At 41.7% G+C, this 17,873-nt stretch overlaps 1 protein-coding gene across 1 annotated transcript in view; it reads right to left on the reverse strand.

The window, feature by feature from the left end:
• NRDC (nardilysin convertase) overlaps window positions 1-8,353 on the reverse strand; it is a 99,725-nt gene extending 91,372 nt beyond the window's left edge. The window contains 1 exon segment of the mRNA XM_032650566.1: window positions 7,806-8,353. Coding sequence (XP_032506457.1) covers window positions 7,806-8,149 — 344 coding nt within the window. The 5' untranslated portion in view covers window positions 8,150-8,353.
• Window positions 8,354-17,873: the final 9,520 nt, after the last annotated feature.

Genomic DNA, 17,873 nt, shown 5'->3' on the forward strand with positions numbered 1-17,873 from the left:
AAGAAATAAAATGATTTTAAAAAAGGAAGACTGCAAAACATATCCTTATATATCCATCAGGCCAGAGAAGAAAAGGATGAAGGGGTTCAGAGATGGAAGCAAGACTATGAGAAAGGCACCATTCTAGGCACTAGAGATATAGGGATGAACAAAACAAAGTCCTTGCTCTCATGAACAAGTAAATATATAGTATATCAAAATAGTAAATAAGTGCTATGAAGAAAAATAAAACAGTAAGAAAGAGCATAGGGGTGGGGAACCTAAGTAAAATTGTTATTCAATACAGGGTGCTATTTAAAGCCACAACACAGGGAGCAAAAGCAGACAGGTAAGAGAAGTCCAAGAACTGAGCCCAGGCGCTCCAAAATTTAGAGATAAGGAGAAAGGAGATAAGGAGAAACTTTGCAAATGAGGCAGAAAGAGAACTAAGAACAGTGTTGACCTGGAACTGAAAAAAAGCATTTCCAGAAGGAAAGAACGATCAACTGTGTCATAAGATACTGAAAGGTCAAGTAAGATAAGAACTTGAGAACTGACCAATTGTAAAAGTTATTGGTGATCTTGAAAATAGCTATTTTGGTAAAGCAAAGTGGCAAAAGCCCACTCTGAGTTCAAGAAATAATGGGAGTAGATGAACTGCAAATTTTGAATACAGACAACTCTTCTAACAAGTTTTGCTATCAAGGAAATAGAGAAATTTGAGTAGCTGGAAGGGCATAGGTCCAAAGGGATCTGAGCAAAGAAATGCTTTTCCCCAGAAGATAGGAACAATTATAGCATATTAGTATGCTCATGGGAATGATCCAGTAAAAAGGGGAAATTGATGATGCAGGATGGACGGGGAACAACCGGTGAAATAATTAGTGGCTGGGATCAATAAAGAGGGGATGGGATCTATTGCACAAGTGGAAAGATGGGTATTAGGTGTATAGACAGTTGATTTATTAATAACAGAAAAGAAGGCATACAAAGATTCAAAGAAACAAAATCCCTCTCTACAAAAATTTCAGCATAATAGAGGGGAAAGACAAACCAGTACTTACAAAAATATGAAATAGCTTGAAAAAACTTGCTACAGGGGCACACAAGAGTGTAAATAGCTCACATATAGGAGGGGAAGATTGAAAGAAGAGAAGTAAAGGGTTCACAGAGAAGGTAACGTTTTACCAGAGTACAGCATGTGCCAAGAAAAGTAGCACAAAACTGCATAACAGAATGTGAAGCTGGAAAGTTAAGAATCAAAAAATGGAGGGACTTAGACCTTATCTGTCGTGGTTAAGAATTTTGCTTAGACGGAACCAAATGAGAGAACACAATTCATTTATACTCCAGTTAGTGCTCAGTACCTGCTCAGTAATGTATTTTCATAGAATAGCATTTAGGCTATCATGTAATAAGAGCACTATCTAATAGGATTACTGTAAAGATTAAATGAGATAATCTATGTAAACTCCATAGAATAGCACTTAATACCTAGTAAGCACTCAACAAATACCAGTTATTATTAGGAGAACAAAGACCATTGTTGTTGGTGGTAATAGAAATATAAATTCTCTGTCTTCAGAGGACCAAGTGAACTTTCCAAACTACAATCTACTTCCAACCTTTCTGCAAACAGTTTAATTCTGGTCCATGTAACTAAGCCCACCATCTCCACCACAAAAAAAGAAAAAATAATACACACACACACACACACACACACACACTAGAAAAGGACTATAATATACTCAGTTTCCTATGACTTGGACAGGCTTAATGACTGACTTCATTCTAGGAACCAGTATGAAAATAAGACCTATGTCAGAGTGAAAGTCCCAGAACAAACCATCTTCTTATCTGCCAGTTCTCCCAAGTAAAGAATATCCTAGAAACAGACCAGATCACCAGGTTACCCTACATATCTACCAAACCCATTATGATAGGGTCTACACCCAACGGATTCAGTTGAGAATAAACAGGCTTCTAAGGTAAAGAAAAATTTGATAATCTAAACATCCTATAAAATGCTAATGATTAAATTATGGTATATCTACACCATGGACTTCTAAGTGGACAAAATATATTGAAAAACACTTAATAAGAAAATGTTCACAACATTGTTAAAGATAGTATTATACCATTTCAAAATTATAAATTACAACTGCATAGCAAAAAGGAATAAACGTTACCAGTGGTTAATGCCAGGTGGAATGATTATAGGGAATTTAAATTTTTTCTTGTTATCTAAATTTCCTACAAGGACCAAATAATACTTTTGTTTATTGATCAATATTTTTTAATTACTAAAAAGTAAACAACTCAAGTCAAATCTCTCCTTTTCTCTAGAGAAACAAGCTTACTTAATATCACTTCTAATCATTTCTCTACATATCTAAACACAGTAAATTACATTTTAGGTAAACATATAATGGGAGGTGTTGTTTTCTGGGTTTTCTTTATAAAAATGGAATTATACAATATATTGTGGTTTGCAACTGGCTTTTTTCATTCAATAGTAAATGGGACACCTCTCCATATCAATATATAAAACCATCTATTTTAAACACTTTATTTTTTTTAATAAATTTATTTATTTATTTATTTTTGGCTGCATTGGGTCTTTGTTGCTGCGCGCAGGCTTTCTTTTTAGTAGCAGCGAACAGGGGCTACCCTTCATTGCGGTGTGCAGGCCTCTCATTAAGGTGGCTTCTCTTGCTGCCGAGCACAGGCTCTAGGTGTGCGGGCTTCAGTAGTTGTGGCACGTGGGCTCAGTAGTTGTGCCTCACGGGCTCTAGAGCACAGGCTCAGTAGTTGTGGCACATAGGCTTAGTTGCTCCACGGCATGTGGGATCTTCCCAGACCAGGGTTCGAACCCGTGTCCCCTACACTGGCAGGCAGATTCTTAACCACTGCACTACCAGGGAAGCCCCTCTATCTAGTCTTATAGTTACATATTATTTTCATTGTAGAATGGTATTATAATAATCTTTAGCCAACCAATGGACGATAAAGTTGTTGCCAACTTTTTGCTATTACAGTGCTGCAAATATCATTTAATTGTGAACATATTAAAACAATAACAGCTAACATTTGAATGCTTATTACGTGCCAACTACCACAAGCTTCTATATGAATTAAATATACTACAATATCACCATTCATATTATTATTTATATAATTTATATTTTTTTCTCTGTAACCTGCCTATTCATACTTGTTTTCTCTCAAAAATCAAGTAATTATTTTTTAAAACTGGCCAGGATACAAATTTGATCTAAAAAGTTCCTAGCAGAATATCCCCAAGAGTTCCATGAAAATGCCTGGCATATGGGCACTCATGCATTTAGACATTCTACAAATACTATTTGAGAACTATGACATGCTGTGAGTGAGCAAAACAGAGTTGAACTCCAGATTCATAGGTTTTTAGCCTAGCAAACATTTGTTAAATTAACTTAATAAGAGGAAAGAAAAGAAAAGTGAAGAGAGGAACACATCAATTACAGAAAGAATAGTACCATATACATCAGCACACACCATTCAATACACAATTATTGGGTTGGCCAAAACATTCATTTCAGTAAGATGGCTCTAGTAGCGCTTAGTTGTGTTTAACCTCATTCAAAACAATTTCATTAGTGTTTTGTTACAGCTGTCACATCAGCGTGCATTTTAAAAAAACATCAAAATTGGTGAATTTTTGTGTAGCCATTTTAATATTGAAGATGGAAGAAAAAAAGCAACATTTTCGGCATATTATGCTTTATTATTTCAAGAAAGGTAAAAACGCAACTGAAATGCAAAAAAAAGATTTGTGCAGTGTATGGAGAAGGTGCTGTGACTAATCAAACGTGTCAAAAGTGGTTTGAGAAGTTTCATGCTGGAGATTTCTCCCTGGACGATGCTCCACTGTCGGGTAGACCAGTTCAAGTTGATAGCGATCAAATTGAGACATTGAGAACAATCAATGTTATACCACCTGGGAGACAGTCAACATACTCAAAATATCCAAATCAAGCGCAAAAATCATTTGCAGCAGCTTGGTTATGTTAATCGCTTTGATGTTTGGTTTCCACATAGGTTAAGCAAAAAAAAACCCTTGACCACATTTCCGCATGCAGTTCACTACTTCATTACGTTTTTAAAACAAATTGTGATAGGTGATAAAAAGTGGATGCTGTACAATAATGTGGAAAGGAACAGAATGGGCAAGGGAAATGAACCACCACCAACCACACCAAAGGCCGGTCTTCATCCAAAGAAGGTGATGTTGTGTATATGGTGGAATTGGAAGGTAGTCCCCTATTATGAGCTCCTTCCGGAAAACCAAACAATTAATTCCAACAAGTACTGCTCCCAATTAGACCAACTGAAAGCAGCACACCACAAAAAGCGTCCAGAATTAGTCAACAGAAAACTTATAATCTTCCATCAGGATAACGTAAGACCACGTTTCTTTGATGATCAGGCAAAAACTGTTACAGCTTAGCTGGGAAGTTCTGATTCAACAGACACCGCACATTCGGATTTCCATTTATTTCGGTCTTTACATAATTCTATTAATGGAAAAAATTTCAATTCCCTGGAAGACTGTAAAACGCAACTGGAACAGTTCTTTGCTCAAAAAGATAAAAAGTTTTGGGAAGATGCAATTATGAAGTTGCATGAAAAAATGGCAGAAGGTAGTGGAACAAACGGTGAATACATTGCTCAATAAAGTTCTTGGTGAAAATGAAAAATATGTCTCTTATTTTTACTTAAAAACTGAAAGAACTTTTTGGCCAATCCAATATAATTACCCCTTAAAACAGTCTTGCCACATCTCGTGGGTCTAAACTACTATCTTCACATTAATCTTAAAACACTGCTTTATTTACATCATTTTCATGCTCAAGAACTCATAACTTCTCTCTTAGTATTTCTCAAATATACTTCACCCATTCTCTACACTATCTATTTCAAAGCTTCACTTGCTAAAGGCTTCCCTTCTGTTTCCCACTCCTTCCCGTACAACTTCTTAGAGGACCACTTAAGTTGACCTCAATGCCTACTTTACAGGAAAAAAAGTCCCTAATCCTTCCAGAAGAGAAGGAAATCAACACTTACCAAGCTACAGATCACTAAAAAAAGCAGAATGGATGTCCTGGAGGTATGATTAACATTTCCAAAAGCTTAAAACAAATTACATATAGAGAAGTAAAATTCCACAGGCTATTTTAATAAATGCAGACTGGTAAACAAGTATTTTGAGGTGTTATTTTCAACAAAATATTCTTTTAATCAGGTCCGCCTCTGGTACTTATTCACACATTCAAAAGATAAATAATTATAATACAATGGATGTGTACTGTAATGGACCATGTATAAAGTCCTACTGAAATACAGTCAAAGGAGGGATCAGTTCTGCCTGGAAATGCTTCACAGAGATAACATCTGAGCAGGTCCTAGAAGGATAATTCAGCTCTCTGGGCTGCAGATGCCTCATGTCTACTTCTGGTTACAAAATTCAGAGAATTTAACTTTAAGATGGTTAAATCTTTAAAATTCATCTAATATCGAGGTTTTCCACCTTTATTTTAAAGTAACAAAATCTTTCCTTTAAGAGTCTAATTGAAAACGTTGGTATATAAAACAGATAAAAGTGGACCTGCTCTTTTGAAAGGAGAGGAAGTTATTGGAAAACACTGCTATTCTTATTCTTTTTTTTTTTTTTTTTTTTTTTTTTTTTTTTGCGCGGTATGCGGGCCTCTCACTGCTGTGGCCTCTCCCGTTGCGGAGCACAGGCTCCGGACGCGCAGGCCCAGCGGCCATGGTTCACGGGCCCAGCCGCTCCACGGCATGTGGGATCCTCCCGGACCGGGGCACGAACCCGTGTCCCCTGCATCAGCAGGCGGACTCTCAACCACTGCGCCACCAGGGAAGCCCCAACACTGCTATTCTTAATCAACACCCTTCACTTTAAAATAAGAAAACTGAGACACTAAGGACAATGATCTGGCAAAAGACCACAAAAATGTAGAAATGCAACAATTACTCAGACAATACTTTTTAAGCATTATCTCCTCTTTCAAGTCTTTTCTAACTTTCTCCCCAGGCAGAGTTTATACCACTCCTTACTTTATTCCTTGCTATACCCAGCACATACTTCTATTATAGTTTCTATAAAACTTTAGTGCTCTAGTTATACCTTTTTTATGTGTCTGTGTCCCTCTACTACATTGGAAGCTCCCTGAAGGCAGGGACTGTCTTAATCATCTTTGTATGCTCAGTACCCAGAATAAAATATCATTTATTAAATTATATTCAACCAAGTTTCAGAAAAGATTTAAGATAGCTCTCAGCGCTTAGCACACAGTAAGACTTGGTAAGTATTTTTCAAATGAATATGCCAAAAATGAGGTCATTAAATGAAACAATACATCAAAGGTAGTTAGAACAGTATCTGACACATAGTGTACATTCTATAAACATTACCTGTTATTATGTAACTTTATATAGGCAGAAAAAAAACTGAAGCTGTTATTTAATCTGGACAGCAAAAACTAAATAACTTTTATCAAGGTTTCAACTTGCTCATTTACATTATTACTACTATAACCACATCTTTGATGAGAAAGAGAGAAAACTTAGCCCATTCATAAAGATCTTCAGCCTGGGAAGAACAGTACAAAGAGTTGTGTACTGTTAATCTCTAGATGTGGAGTGAAAGAAGAATTTAGGCCTGTCTTCAATTTAGGGCTAAAACACTTCCTTCTAGACCTTAGTTTCAGTCACCTGTCTTTTGCTGGTGGTGGGGAGTGAAAAAGATTAAGGCTAAGGTTCTTTCCTGCTCTAACAATGTAGGGGCATACAACAAATTTAACCTAGAATCCTTCAGCTTTCAACTCAGTAAGAACTTTATAAAAATCAGTAAATTGTGCAGGGCATTTGGTGTCAGATGGACAGGGTTCAAACCAGCTCTGTTATTATTCAGCTGTATAATTCTGAACAAGAAGCAGACTCTCTGGATCTCAATTTCCTCAGCCTTTAAAATGAAGTTAGACAATATGCTCTCTCCTTAAAATACATTACAGTCATGACGTTCTATGGAATAAGTTACCTGTGAAGATAATATTTAGGTGGGGATTGAGCCACCAGTTATCAGAGATGTTTAGAGGATTATGGCATAAACCAAAAGTTGAGAATTTCAGGATTAGAAGAAACCTTACAAGTCTTCTATGACTCAGTTGAGATTCAAGTCCTCTCTAACACATTCTTGGAAGAGTTCACCCAACCATTCTAGCAATGAGAAACAACCCATGGAAATAAGTCACTTCATCACAGGCCAACTCTGATGTCTAAATTCTTTTACTGAAACCACACGATCCTCTAGTAACTTCCACCCATTAGTTTTACCCCTCTTTCAACTACAGGCACCTCAAGTATTTGTGGATAGTGATGATATGCCCCTTAATATCCTCTCCAAAATTAAAATCCTCAGCCCCTTCACCCTTTCCTCATAACAGAATACCAAGACTCCCTGACCATCCAGCCTGCCATCCTCAGGAAAACCTCCACTCTTGCTTTAGCGAATGTCATAACTACTCGAACAACCCTTCCCGTTCTGACATCCTGATTCCTGGTTGGACCCAAGATCTGCCCCTCGTCGAGCTGACACCACACAGATGCCCCTAACTGCCCTTGCCACTTCCATCCAAGGAAGCTTCTGGGGTGGGAAGTGTGCCCCTGGTTGCTCCTTCGGAAGATTAGGAGACGAGAAGGGACCACAGCGGGAACAGAGAGGCCGCCCCCCTGCTCTCCTCCCCGGTCCAAGCCTCCTCCCTCACCGGTATTGCTTGGGATCGCTGGGAGACTTGACGATCTCGGGGTCTCCGACATTACTGACAGGCCCCCTCCGTCCCTCCTCCTCAGATTCATCGGCTCCCAGACGAGCAACCCGCCGCTCTCGTCCAAAATCCTGTCCATTGGGCTGCAGGTCAGGGTAGCTGCAGGTGGACTTCGCCTTGTTCCTTCCAGGCATGGTCAGAATAGGAAAAGGTCTGGCAGCCGCCGAGTCTTCGCACCGACCCCGCGCTTCTATTCTCCACAGCGCCGCGAGCTCCCGCCCGGCCTCACACCACAACTTCCTCCTGGTGGCACCGACTGCAGCAACCGTGACTCTCCTCAGCATTCACCACCAAGCCGGAGCAAGTGGCATCCCGCTCGCCAAGACCCACCTCCTGCTCCAGCTGCTCCTCCTCCTCAGCGTTCCAGAGGCGGTAGCGGCCGGTGGTGGTGCTGCCGCAGCCGGCGGGGGGACAGGCCTGAACCCCTCCCCCAATCCGGTCTCCCTCACGCCAACTTCCCTCATCCCCACGCCCTCCTGGCCGTCGATGACGCAATTGATTCTAGCCAATAATAAGGCAAGACACCAGTCACGCGCACGTAATCAACCAATGGGAACAGGGAATAAAAAGAACCAACGAGCGCGGGCCGAATTCTCGGAGCACCCAGCGAGCTCTTCGAAACCAGTGGTGGGCGGGGCGGGGAAGAAGAGGCGGAGAGAGTGGCGCGGAGGACGACGGGAGAAGGGCGCTAGAAAGGTTGCGCAGAGTTTATGACCGAAGCGGGAAGGTGGTTTGAGGAAGTGGTTGAATACCGCTTCGGGGCTCAGAGGAAAATATTCCCCTGATGAGAAAACCGATAGGCGAGTGGAGAAAATTAATTCCCAAGCCTTTTTTTTTCCCCATATTTTGTTCATCCTGCCCCTCAAACCTGGGGTGGAGACTGTGGCCGTGACTCAGCACGTAAAAAGCAGAACGCCGGAAGTATTTTTCTGCCGCCGGATGGAAGCTGCGCTTGAGTGGAGCTGAGCTGAACGCTAAAAGCAGCAGTTTTGATTCTCCGCCTTGTGGCCTGCTAGACCTTCGTGCTGTTCGCCCTCAGGGCCTAAGAAAGTTTAAGAGACAGGTGTAGATGTGTTCAGTCTTGCACGTGAAAAGATTTTTTAGCTCCTCCTCAGACTGGAGTCCACAGCCTCAAGTTAGTCAACTTTTATTGAGCAGCCACCTCGTGTCAGGCTGCTACCCTCAAGTCCTTTTTCCCAAAGTTTTTTCTGCTTTCAGTGGCCTTTGGTGGGCAAAATGTGATTGAAACAGACATACTTGAAAATAAAAAGCAGCTGACATACAGTATGTCTTATTAACCATGGGATGAGGGTTCCTAGCACATAACAGGAGTAAATATGAATGAGTGAATGGAGAAACACTTGAAGAAAGGAGATTTATTGTTGATCGTTATAAGTATTTAAATTTTTCTAGGCCTCCCCAACTCCAGACACAGGGGATACAATCATGAACAAAACAAAAAAACTTGTCTTCTTGGAGCTTGCATTCAAAAGGGAAAAAACACAATAAAAACAGATTTTTTTTTTAAGTGTAAGCTATGACAATGAATAACGCAGGATAGGAGAGGAGAGTAAGGAGCTGGGAAGGAGAAATGCAACGATTCAGGCAGGAGGTGAAACCTGAACTAGGGCAGCAGATGAGATAAATTCACTGAAAAATTATCGTTCAAATATCCCAGTTTGTTTTCAAGAACCTATCAATTTTTAAACTAAGCAATTCCACTAGATTGCCCTCCTTCAGAGCAGTGTATTTTCTTTATTACCAGTCCCTAACATAGCTTCCCAGCGCATTGTAAAACAGTAATGTTTGTTGTTGAATAAATACCTGAAGTGACATAACTATTCTGGTTTTTTTTTTTAACTCTCCAAAGCAATAACACATTACAAGTAATGATTCCCAAAATTGGGTTCACCTCTTGGTGGGTGTCTAGCCAAAAGACACAACTAAGCCAAAGATTGGGAGAAGGAAGGATTTATTACCTGCAGCAAGTAAGGAAAATACTGGGGATCTTTCCTAAAGCAGTGTCTCCCTGAACAGCAAAACTGGGGAAGTCTTAAGCTAAGGGAACATGCATATTCATGAAGGGATTTGGGTGGTGTATGCATACACATGCAGGGGCTTGAGCAGCGGCAAATTCAACAGTGAATTGGGGCAAAGTTTGACAAAGTCCGACCTTTAGTAGATTGAAGTCATAAGGGTCAGAAAAGGTCAACATGATCATTCCTTAGATTCCTACCAGTCTGAGGTCTTAGCATGTAGTTAACATTCTCCAACAGGGTGTAGGAGGTTAGTTCCTGTAGAACAACTCCAAGATATGTATCAGATTAATACTCAGTCCCTTGAGGAGGAACTAGCACTCTTTTATCACTGAACTATTGTTTCTTGACCTTTTCGTCTGTTCCTGCATTCCTTTGTTCCCTTAAGATCATTAATTACTGAGACCTGCTCAAGGGCAAGCATTGTGGCCAGGCTTAGATCACAAAATGGCTTAATCCAAAATGGCTTCTCTTGTGTCAAAAAAACTATATCTGGTTCTTTTCCTCTGAGGACTCCCTACCCTATCTACTTACCATAAGGAATCTTCGAATTCAGCCAACAATTGGTATTTTCTGAGTAGAAACAAAGAGAGGCCACATCCTAAAGTGTGACCGTCAGTTTTTCCCTTTATAAAGAGGCCTCTGAATCTTACAGGTCACCAGACTATTGAAATAGGGCTTCCCTGGTGGCGCAGTGGTTAAGAATCTGCTTGCCAATACAAGGGACACAGGTTCAAGCCCTGGCCCAGGAAGATCCCACGTGCCACGGAGCAGCTAAGCCTGTGGCTACAACTACAGAGCCTGAGCTCTAGAGCCTGCAAGCCACAACTACTGAGCCCACGTGCCACAACTACTGAAGCCTGCATGCCTAGAGCCTGTGCTCCGCAACAAGAGAAGCCACGACAATGAGAAGCCCGCACACCGCAAGGAAGAGTAGCGCCTGCTCACCGCAACTAGAGAAAGCCCGTGCACAGCAATGAAGACCCAACACAGCCAAAAATAAATAAATTTATTAAAAAAGGAATATAACAGCACTCTGTAATTAGGCATTCATTTATTCATTCAACCAACAAATTTAGCGCCTAACATGTGCCAGACACTGGGAATAGAGTAATGGATAAGAAAATTTCCTGTTCTCTTGGAGCTTACAAGCAAACTAGTTGGAGAGATATTAAACACGCATGCAAATTTTTAGATTTATCATTGTGAATAGTTTTTGAAAGAGGGACCTAGTTTGGTCAGAGAGTTTCTCTAACGAGACAGTTAGGCATCCATTTGGAAAATGTATAAGAATTGGTATAGGAATGTATAGGAATAGACTTGTTCAAAAGCTCTGAGAAAGCAAGTCTAATATGGCTAAACTATAGTAATCTGGGAGCAAAGGAGAAGTGAGTCAGTGGTCAAGATTATACAGAACCTTCCTAAGAGTAAAAAGAAGTCATTGCCTTGTCTATTTTGTATGTAGCTGGATTCCTAGCTTCTAGAATAGTGTCTGGCATATTAAAGGTACTCAGTAAATAATGGTTGAACAAATAAAACAGGAAGACATTATCACAGGTGTTTTCCAAGTAGATCACTCTGGCTGATGTGTGAAAAATAGTTTGGGGATCAGGTGGGGGGAGGCCAAGACAAAGAAAGAAGAGAGAGAGCACTTAGGCGGGTATTAAAGTGATATAGACACTAGAAAATGATGGCTCGGATTTGAGGAGTAATAGAGATACATGTACACAGATATGTCATATATTCAGGAGGTAGAATTGACTGGTTTGGGGTAGTAACTGATTCAATGTGGAAGAATGAAGAAGGGAGAGGTGTCACTCCCTTGTGTCTAGTTTTCTGGGTGAACAGATGATGGTGCCAGTATCTCAGTAAACAAGACATTTTGAAAGAGGAGCAGGTTTGGGAGGAGAAAAGCCTAAGCTCAGTTTTGGATATGTTATGTTTGAGTCATTTGTGAACCATACAAAAGGAGGGTCAGGTCTGGAGCTCAGAAGAGAGGCCTAAATTGGAGATGTCAATTTGACATTTATGGGCTTCTAGGTGGTAATAAACCTTTTGAATAAAATCACCTACGCTCATTGTGAAGAGAAAAAGGCTCAGGAACCAAGCTTTGAGAAGCTTATAGAAGAGGAAGAACTCCCAAAAGAGACTGAGAAGGAACTACCAGAATGGTAAGAGGAAAACCATAAGAATGTAATATCACAAGAAAATTTTCTCTTTGATGCTTGGCCCAATACAATTCTGACCCCATAGCAGATGTCAAAAGTGTCAGATTAGATGTGTAAAATGTGAGAACTAGCAAGGGATCACAGGAGTACTTTAATCTGGCCTCTTCAGCTATAAAGAGAAATACCTATCCAGAGAGGTGAAGCTCACAAGTAACCCGTGGCACAGCCAGGACTCCCAAACCAGGAGTGTTATTTTCCCGTTTTAAATAATTTAGAAATTTGCCATCTTCCATTTGAGTATTCATAATTATTGTGAAGAATATTCCTCAGAGAAAACAGATAAATTAAGCTATTGCCATTTTACAGGAAACTGAGATATTTGAAGGTTAAAAAGATCTTAAGAGCCCCAAGAAAGATAAGAAGCACAGACTATAACTTTTAGCCTTATTTCTCCAGGCTCTCCTAGAGTGTTTAAGTGCTTTTTTCTAATGTGGCCTCTCCCGTTGCAGAGCACAGGCTCCGGATGTGCAGGCTCAGCGGCCATGGCTCACGGGCCCAGCCGCTCCACAGCATGTGGGATCTTCCCGGACCGGGGGACGAACCCATATCCCCTGCAGCGGCAGGCGGACTCTCAACCACTGCGCCACCAGGGAAGCCCACTCCTTCCCATTTTTACCTTAAGGATTTCTCTCCCGGGAATTCCCTGGTGGTCCAGTGATTACGACTCCACGCTCTCATTGCTGAGGGCCTGGGTTCGATTCCTGGTCTGAACCCTGATCGGGGAACTAAAATCTCACAAACTGTGTGGTGCAGCCAACTGTCCTGTCAGGTCTGGTGACCCTTCTCTCCCTATTTTTTTCTGATGAGGTCAGAAATCATGAAAATTAAGCACATCTCATTTTTATGTTTGATGCCTGCTTCAGAAAGTTATTTTAGTCAATGCAATGGCTGTCTGCCTCCCAGAGGGACAAATCTGCACCTTACTCCTAAACATTCAAAGGTAAATTGTTTTATTCACCCCATTACCCACCTTTATAGTTGAGATTCAGGATAATCAGAAATGTGGAATATTGTTTCTAGGGTGAGTAGATTGGGAGTGCTGTGAGCCTCAAACCTAAAGTTATCTATCTTACTTTAGTGTCTAAAATTCCCCCATTAGTGATTCATTGTCCTCTTTAGAACTCCTCTTAAATGCCAATAATATCCTTGAAAGGAGTAAAAAACTAGCACCATTTTGTGAATGGATTTGCTTTTATTTCCCCCTTTTTGAAGCACACTGTGGGCAACTTGAGATCACCATGAACCCAGGTGATAAAGAGGTTGCTAAATGTGAGAGGAAAGGCACAGAAAGAGGAGGTGGGTAACAAGAGAAATACTATTTACTTTACAATTCTGTCCTGGGCCCATGCTCTAAGCAATTATACTTTTGGAGCTCTAGTTATTAGTGTCCTGCCCACTGATGGCTCTCCACATTTGGTAGCTTTGTATCTAGGTCAAGAAGTAGGCATGTTCTTATGGAGTCTTCTGTTGTGAGACTAAATGTGTGCACAACATACCAAAGAATTTGTGTGATGATAAAAATAGTTTTCTATTGTACTATAAGCATACTTCTAGAAAGAATTTAGTGTTCAAACGTCAAAATAAATTGAGTGACTTTAAAAAATACTTTATGTCAAGTGAAAGTTATTCTATCACAAATCCAGCCAAGAGCTCCTCAACTCTCATCTAAAGATACAGATTTTGGGCATAGGAGGAAGGCCAGGGAGATCAGGAGAGGCCCTCCCAGACCAGAGGAGCAAGAGAGGAGAGGAGGGCATTTGCCCCACCCATTTGAGCCCAGGAAGCCTTCTGGGCTCCCAGGTGAGGTCCCCTGCCCTCTGAGACCAGGGGTGGGGGACACGCCTGGGCCCCTTCTGTTCCTTGAGCCTAAGCCCCACCCCCCACAGCCCCCAGGGCCTTTTCCAGCCCTGTGGGTCCTGAGCATTGGCCCCGCCCACTGCCCAAACCTCATCCTTACTTAGGCCCCGCCCTCCACAGCCAAGGCCTTTTCCCCCCACCTTTTTTCTTCTTTTTCCCTCCTCCTCTTTTTTACTACTGTGGTACTGATGTACCTTCCGGTTGTTGATTCATATATTTTAATTAATTAATTAGTTTATTTATGTATGTATATATGTATGTATGGCTACATTGGGTCTTCATTGCTGCTCATGGGCTTTCTCCAGTTCCAGTGAGCAGGGTCCACTCTTCGTTGCAGCACGTGGGCTTCTCATTGCGGTGGCTTCTCTTGTTGTGGAACACAGGCTCTAGGCGTGTGGGCTTCGGTACTTGTGGCACACAGGCTCAGTAGTTGTGGCTCATGGGCTCTAGAGCACAGGCTCAGTAGTTGTGGCACACAGGCCCTAGGCGTGTGGGCTTCGGTACTTGTGGCACACAGGCTCAGTAGTTGTGGCTCATGGGCTCTAGAGCACAGGCTCAGTAGTTGTGGCACACAGGCCCAGCCACTCCATGGCATGTGGGATCTTCCCGCACCAGGGCTCAAACCCATGTGCCCTGCACTGGCAGGCGGATTCTTAACCACTGCGTCACCAGGGAAGCCCCATCTATATTTTTATTTTTATATTCTTTCTAACATATCTGTTAGTTTCATAGTCTAATTTTATTTTTTACTTTGTTATTGTTCTTTTTTTTTGGCCACCCCATGCGGCTTGCAGGATCTTGGTTCATGAGCCCAGGGTCAGGCCAAAGCTCCTGTGGTGGGAGCTCTGAGTCCAAACCACTGGACTAGCAGAGAACCTCAGACCCCAGGGAATATTTATCAGAGTGAAGTCTCACAGAGTTCCTCATCTCAGCACCAAGACCCAGCTGTACCCAATAGACTACAAACTCCAGTGTTGGAAGCCTCAGGCCAAACAACCAGTAAGACGGGAACACAATCCCACTCATAAAAAAAAAAAAAAAAAAATTAGATGGCAAAAAAATATGTCACAGATGAAGGAGCAAGATAGAAACCTACAAGACCAAATAAATGAAAAGGAAATAGGCAGTCTACCTGAAAAAGAGTTCAGAGTAATGATAGTAAAGATGATCCCGAATCTTGGAAAGCGAATGGAGGCACGGATTGAGAAAATACAAGAAATGTTTAACAAAGATCTAGAAAAACTAAAGAACAAACAAACAGAGATGAACAACACAATAACTGAAATGAAAAATACACTAGAAGGAATCAATATCAGAATAACTGAGGCAGAAGAACGAATAAGTGAGCTAGAAGACAGAATGGTGGAAATAGCTGCTGAGGAGCAGAATAAAGAAAAAAGAATGAAAAGAATTGCAGACAATCTCAGAGACTTCTGGGACAACACTAAATGCACTAACATTCAAATTATAGGGGTCCCAGAAGAAGAAGAGTAAAAGAAAGGGTCTGAGAAGATATTTGAAGAGATTATAGTTGAAAACTTCCCTAACATGGGAAAGGAAATAGTCACCCAAGTCCAGGAAGCACAGAGAATCCCATACAGGATAAAACACACCAAGACACATATTAATCAAACCAACACAAATTAAATTCAAAGAAGAAATATTAAAAGCAGCAAGGGAAAAACAAAAAAAAACATACAAAGGAGGGCTTCCCTGGTGGCGTAGTGGTTGAGAGTCCGCCTGCCTATGCAGGAGACAAGGGTTCGTGCCCCGGTCCGGGAAGATCCCACATGCCGCGGAGCGGCTAGGCCCGTGAGCCATGGCCGCTGAGCCTGCACGTCCAGAGCCTGTGCTCTGCAATGGAAGAGGCCACAACAGCGAGAGGCCTGCGCAAAAACAAAACAAAAACAAAAACATACAAAGGAATCCCCACAAGGTTATCAGCCGATTTTTCAGTGGAAACTCTGCATGCCAGAAGGGAGTGGCAGGACATATTTAAAATGATAAAAGAGGAAAACCTACAACCAAGATTACTCTACCAGCAAGGATCTCATTCAGATTCGATGGAGAAGACAAGAGCTTTTCAGACAAGCAAAACTGAAGAGAATTCACCACCACCAAACCAGCTTTAAAGCAAATGCTAAAGAAGCTTCTCTAAGAGGAAACACAAGAGAAGAAAAAGACCCACAAAAACAATTAAGAAAATAGTAATAGGAACATACATATCGATAATAACCTGGAATGTAAATGGATTAAATGCCCCAACCAAAAAGCACAGACTGGATGAATGGATATAAAAACAAGACCCATATATATGCTGTCTAAAAAAGACCCACTTCAGACCTAGGGACACATACAGACTGAAAGTGAGGGGATGGAAAAAGATATTCCATGCAAATGGAAATCAAAAGAAAGCTGGAGTAGCAAAACTTGTATCAGATAAAATAGACTTTAAAATAAAGACTGTTACAAGAGATAAGGAGGGACACTACATAATGATCAAAGGATCAATCCAAGAAGAAGATAAAACAATTTTGTATGTTTATGCACCCAACATAGGAGCACCTAAATACATAAGGCAAATGCTAACAACCATGAAAGGAGAAATCGACAGTAACACTTTAACACCCCACTTACACCGATGGACAGATCATCCAAAAAGAAAATTCATAAGGAAACACAAGCTTTAAATGACACAATAGACCAGATAGATCTTATTGATATTTATAGAATATTCCACCCAAACGTGGCAGAACACACTTTCTTCTCAAGTGCACACGGAACATTCTCCAGGATAGATCACATCTTGGGTCACAAATCAAGCCTCAGAAAATTTAAGAAAATTGAAATCATATCAAGCATATCTTCTGAGCACAACAGTATGAGACTGGAAATCAATTCCAGGAAAAAAATGGTAAAAAACACAATACATGGAGGCTAAACTGTGTGCTACTAAATAACCAAGAGATCACTGAAGAAATCAAAGAAGAAATTTTAAAAATACATAGAAAATAGTGACAACGAACACACGATGACCCAAAGCCTATGGGACGCAGCAAAAGCAGTTTTTTTTTTTTTTTTTTTTCACCTTGAGCATAAATGCTTTATTGTCACCTTAGGGTTCTCAGGCAGGTGGGGCTGTTGCACATCATGGGAGGGCAGGTACACTGAGCTGATGGCAGAGCTGTGACCAGTGCTCCCTCTGTCCTCCCTACCCTCCCCCCACTCCGTGGCTCGATGGAGTGCAAGTGGGTCATTCATAGGCTGCCCCTGGGGCCGTCTCAGATAGAAAGTAAAGGGCCCCCCGACATGTGCCCCCACACCCCCTCATAAGTGCCTTGCCCTGTACCCTTCTCCTCATAGTCTGCTACTGCTCTTTCTACAATTAACATTCATACTTGGGTGGTCAGTACCACACCGAGGAAGGTCTTACTGTCCTTTTCCTGTCAGCTTCCAGTCCTTGTCCTGTCTGGCTCCCTAAACAGGCTGAGCCAGTCAGTCAGTGCACTCTGCCTTTCAGGCCCAGGCCCTGCACAACCTCCTTCCTCTTGCTACCCTACCTGCAGCTGCACCTCCACCCCCACACTCCCATCCCGGACCCCAGTCCAGACCAGGACTCAAGTCTTCCGGTGCATTCTGCTTTCAGGATCACGTGCTCCCTGTGGGCACACCGTCTTACAAACCTCTTTTAAGTCTCCTTGACCTCAGTCCTTGGCAGGGCCCTTCAGCCTTCCAGTCAGCGGACCGGGGCCCAATCCCAAAGCCAGAGTTTCTGGATATGTCCCCACCCATCCTCCTAAGACCTCACCTCCCAGGGCAGGATGGCGGGGAATGGGGCCGGTTGGTCCGCCTCAGCCCAATCCCCAGGCCCTGGGCCAAAAGAGAGT

This window comes from Phocoena sinus, chromosome 1, assembly GCF_008692025.1.
Source record: "Phocoena sinus isolate mPhoSin1 chromosome 1, mPhoSin1.pri, whole genome shotgun sequence".
Taxonomy (NCBI): Eukaryota; Metazoa; Chordata; class Mammalia; order Artiodactyla; family Phocoenidae; genus Phocoena; species Phocoena sinus.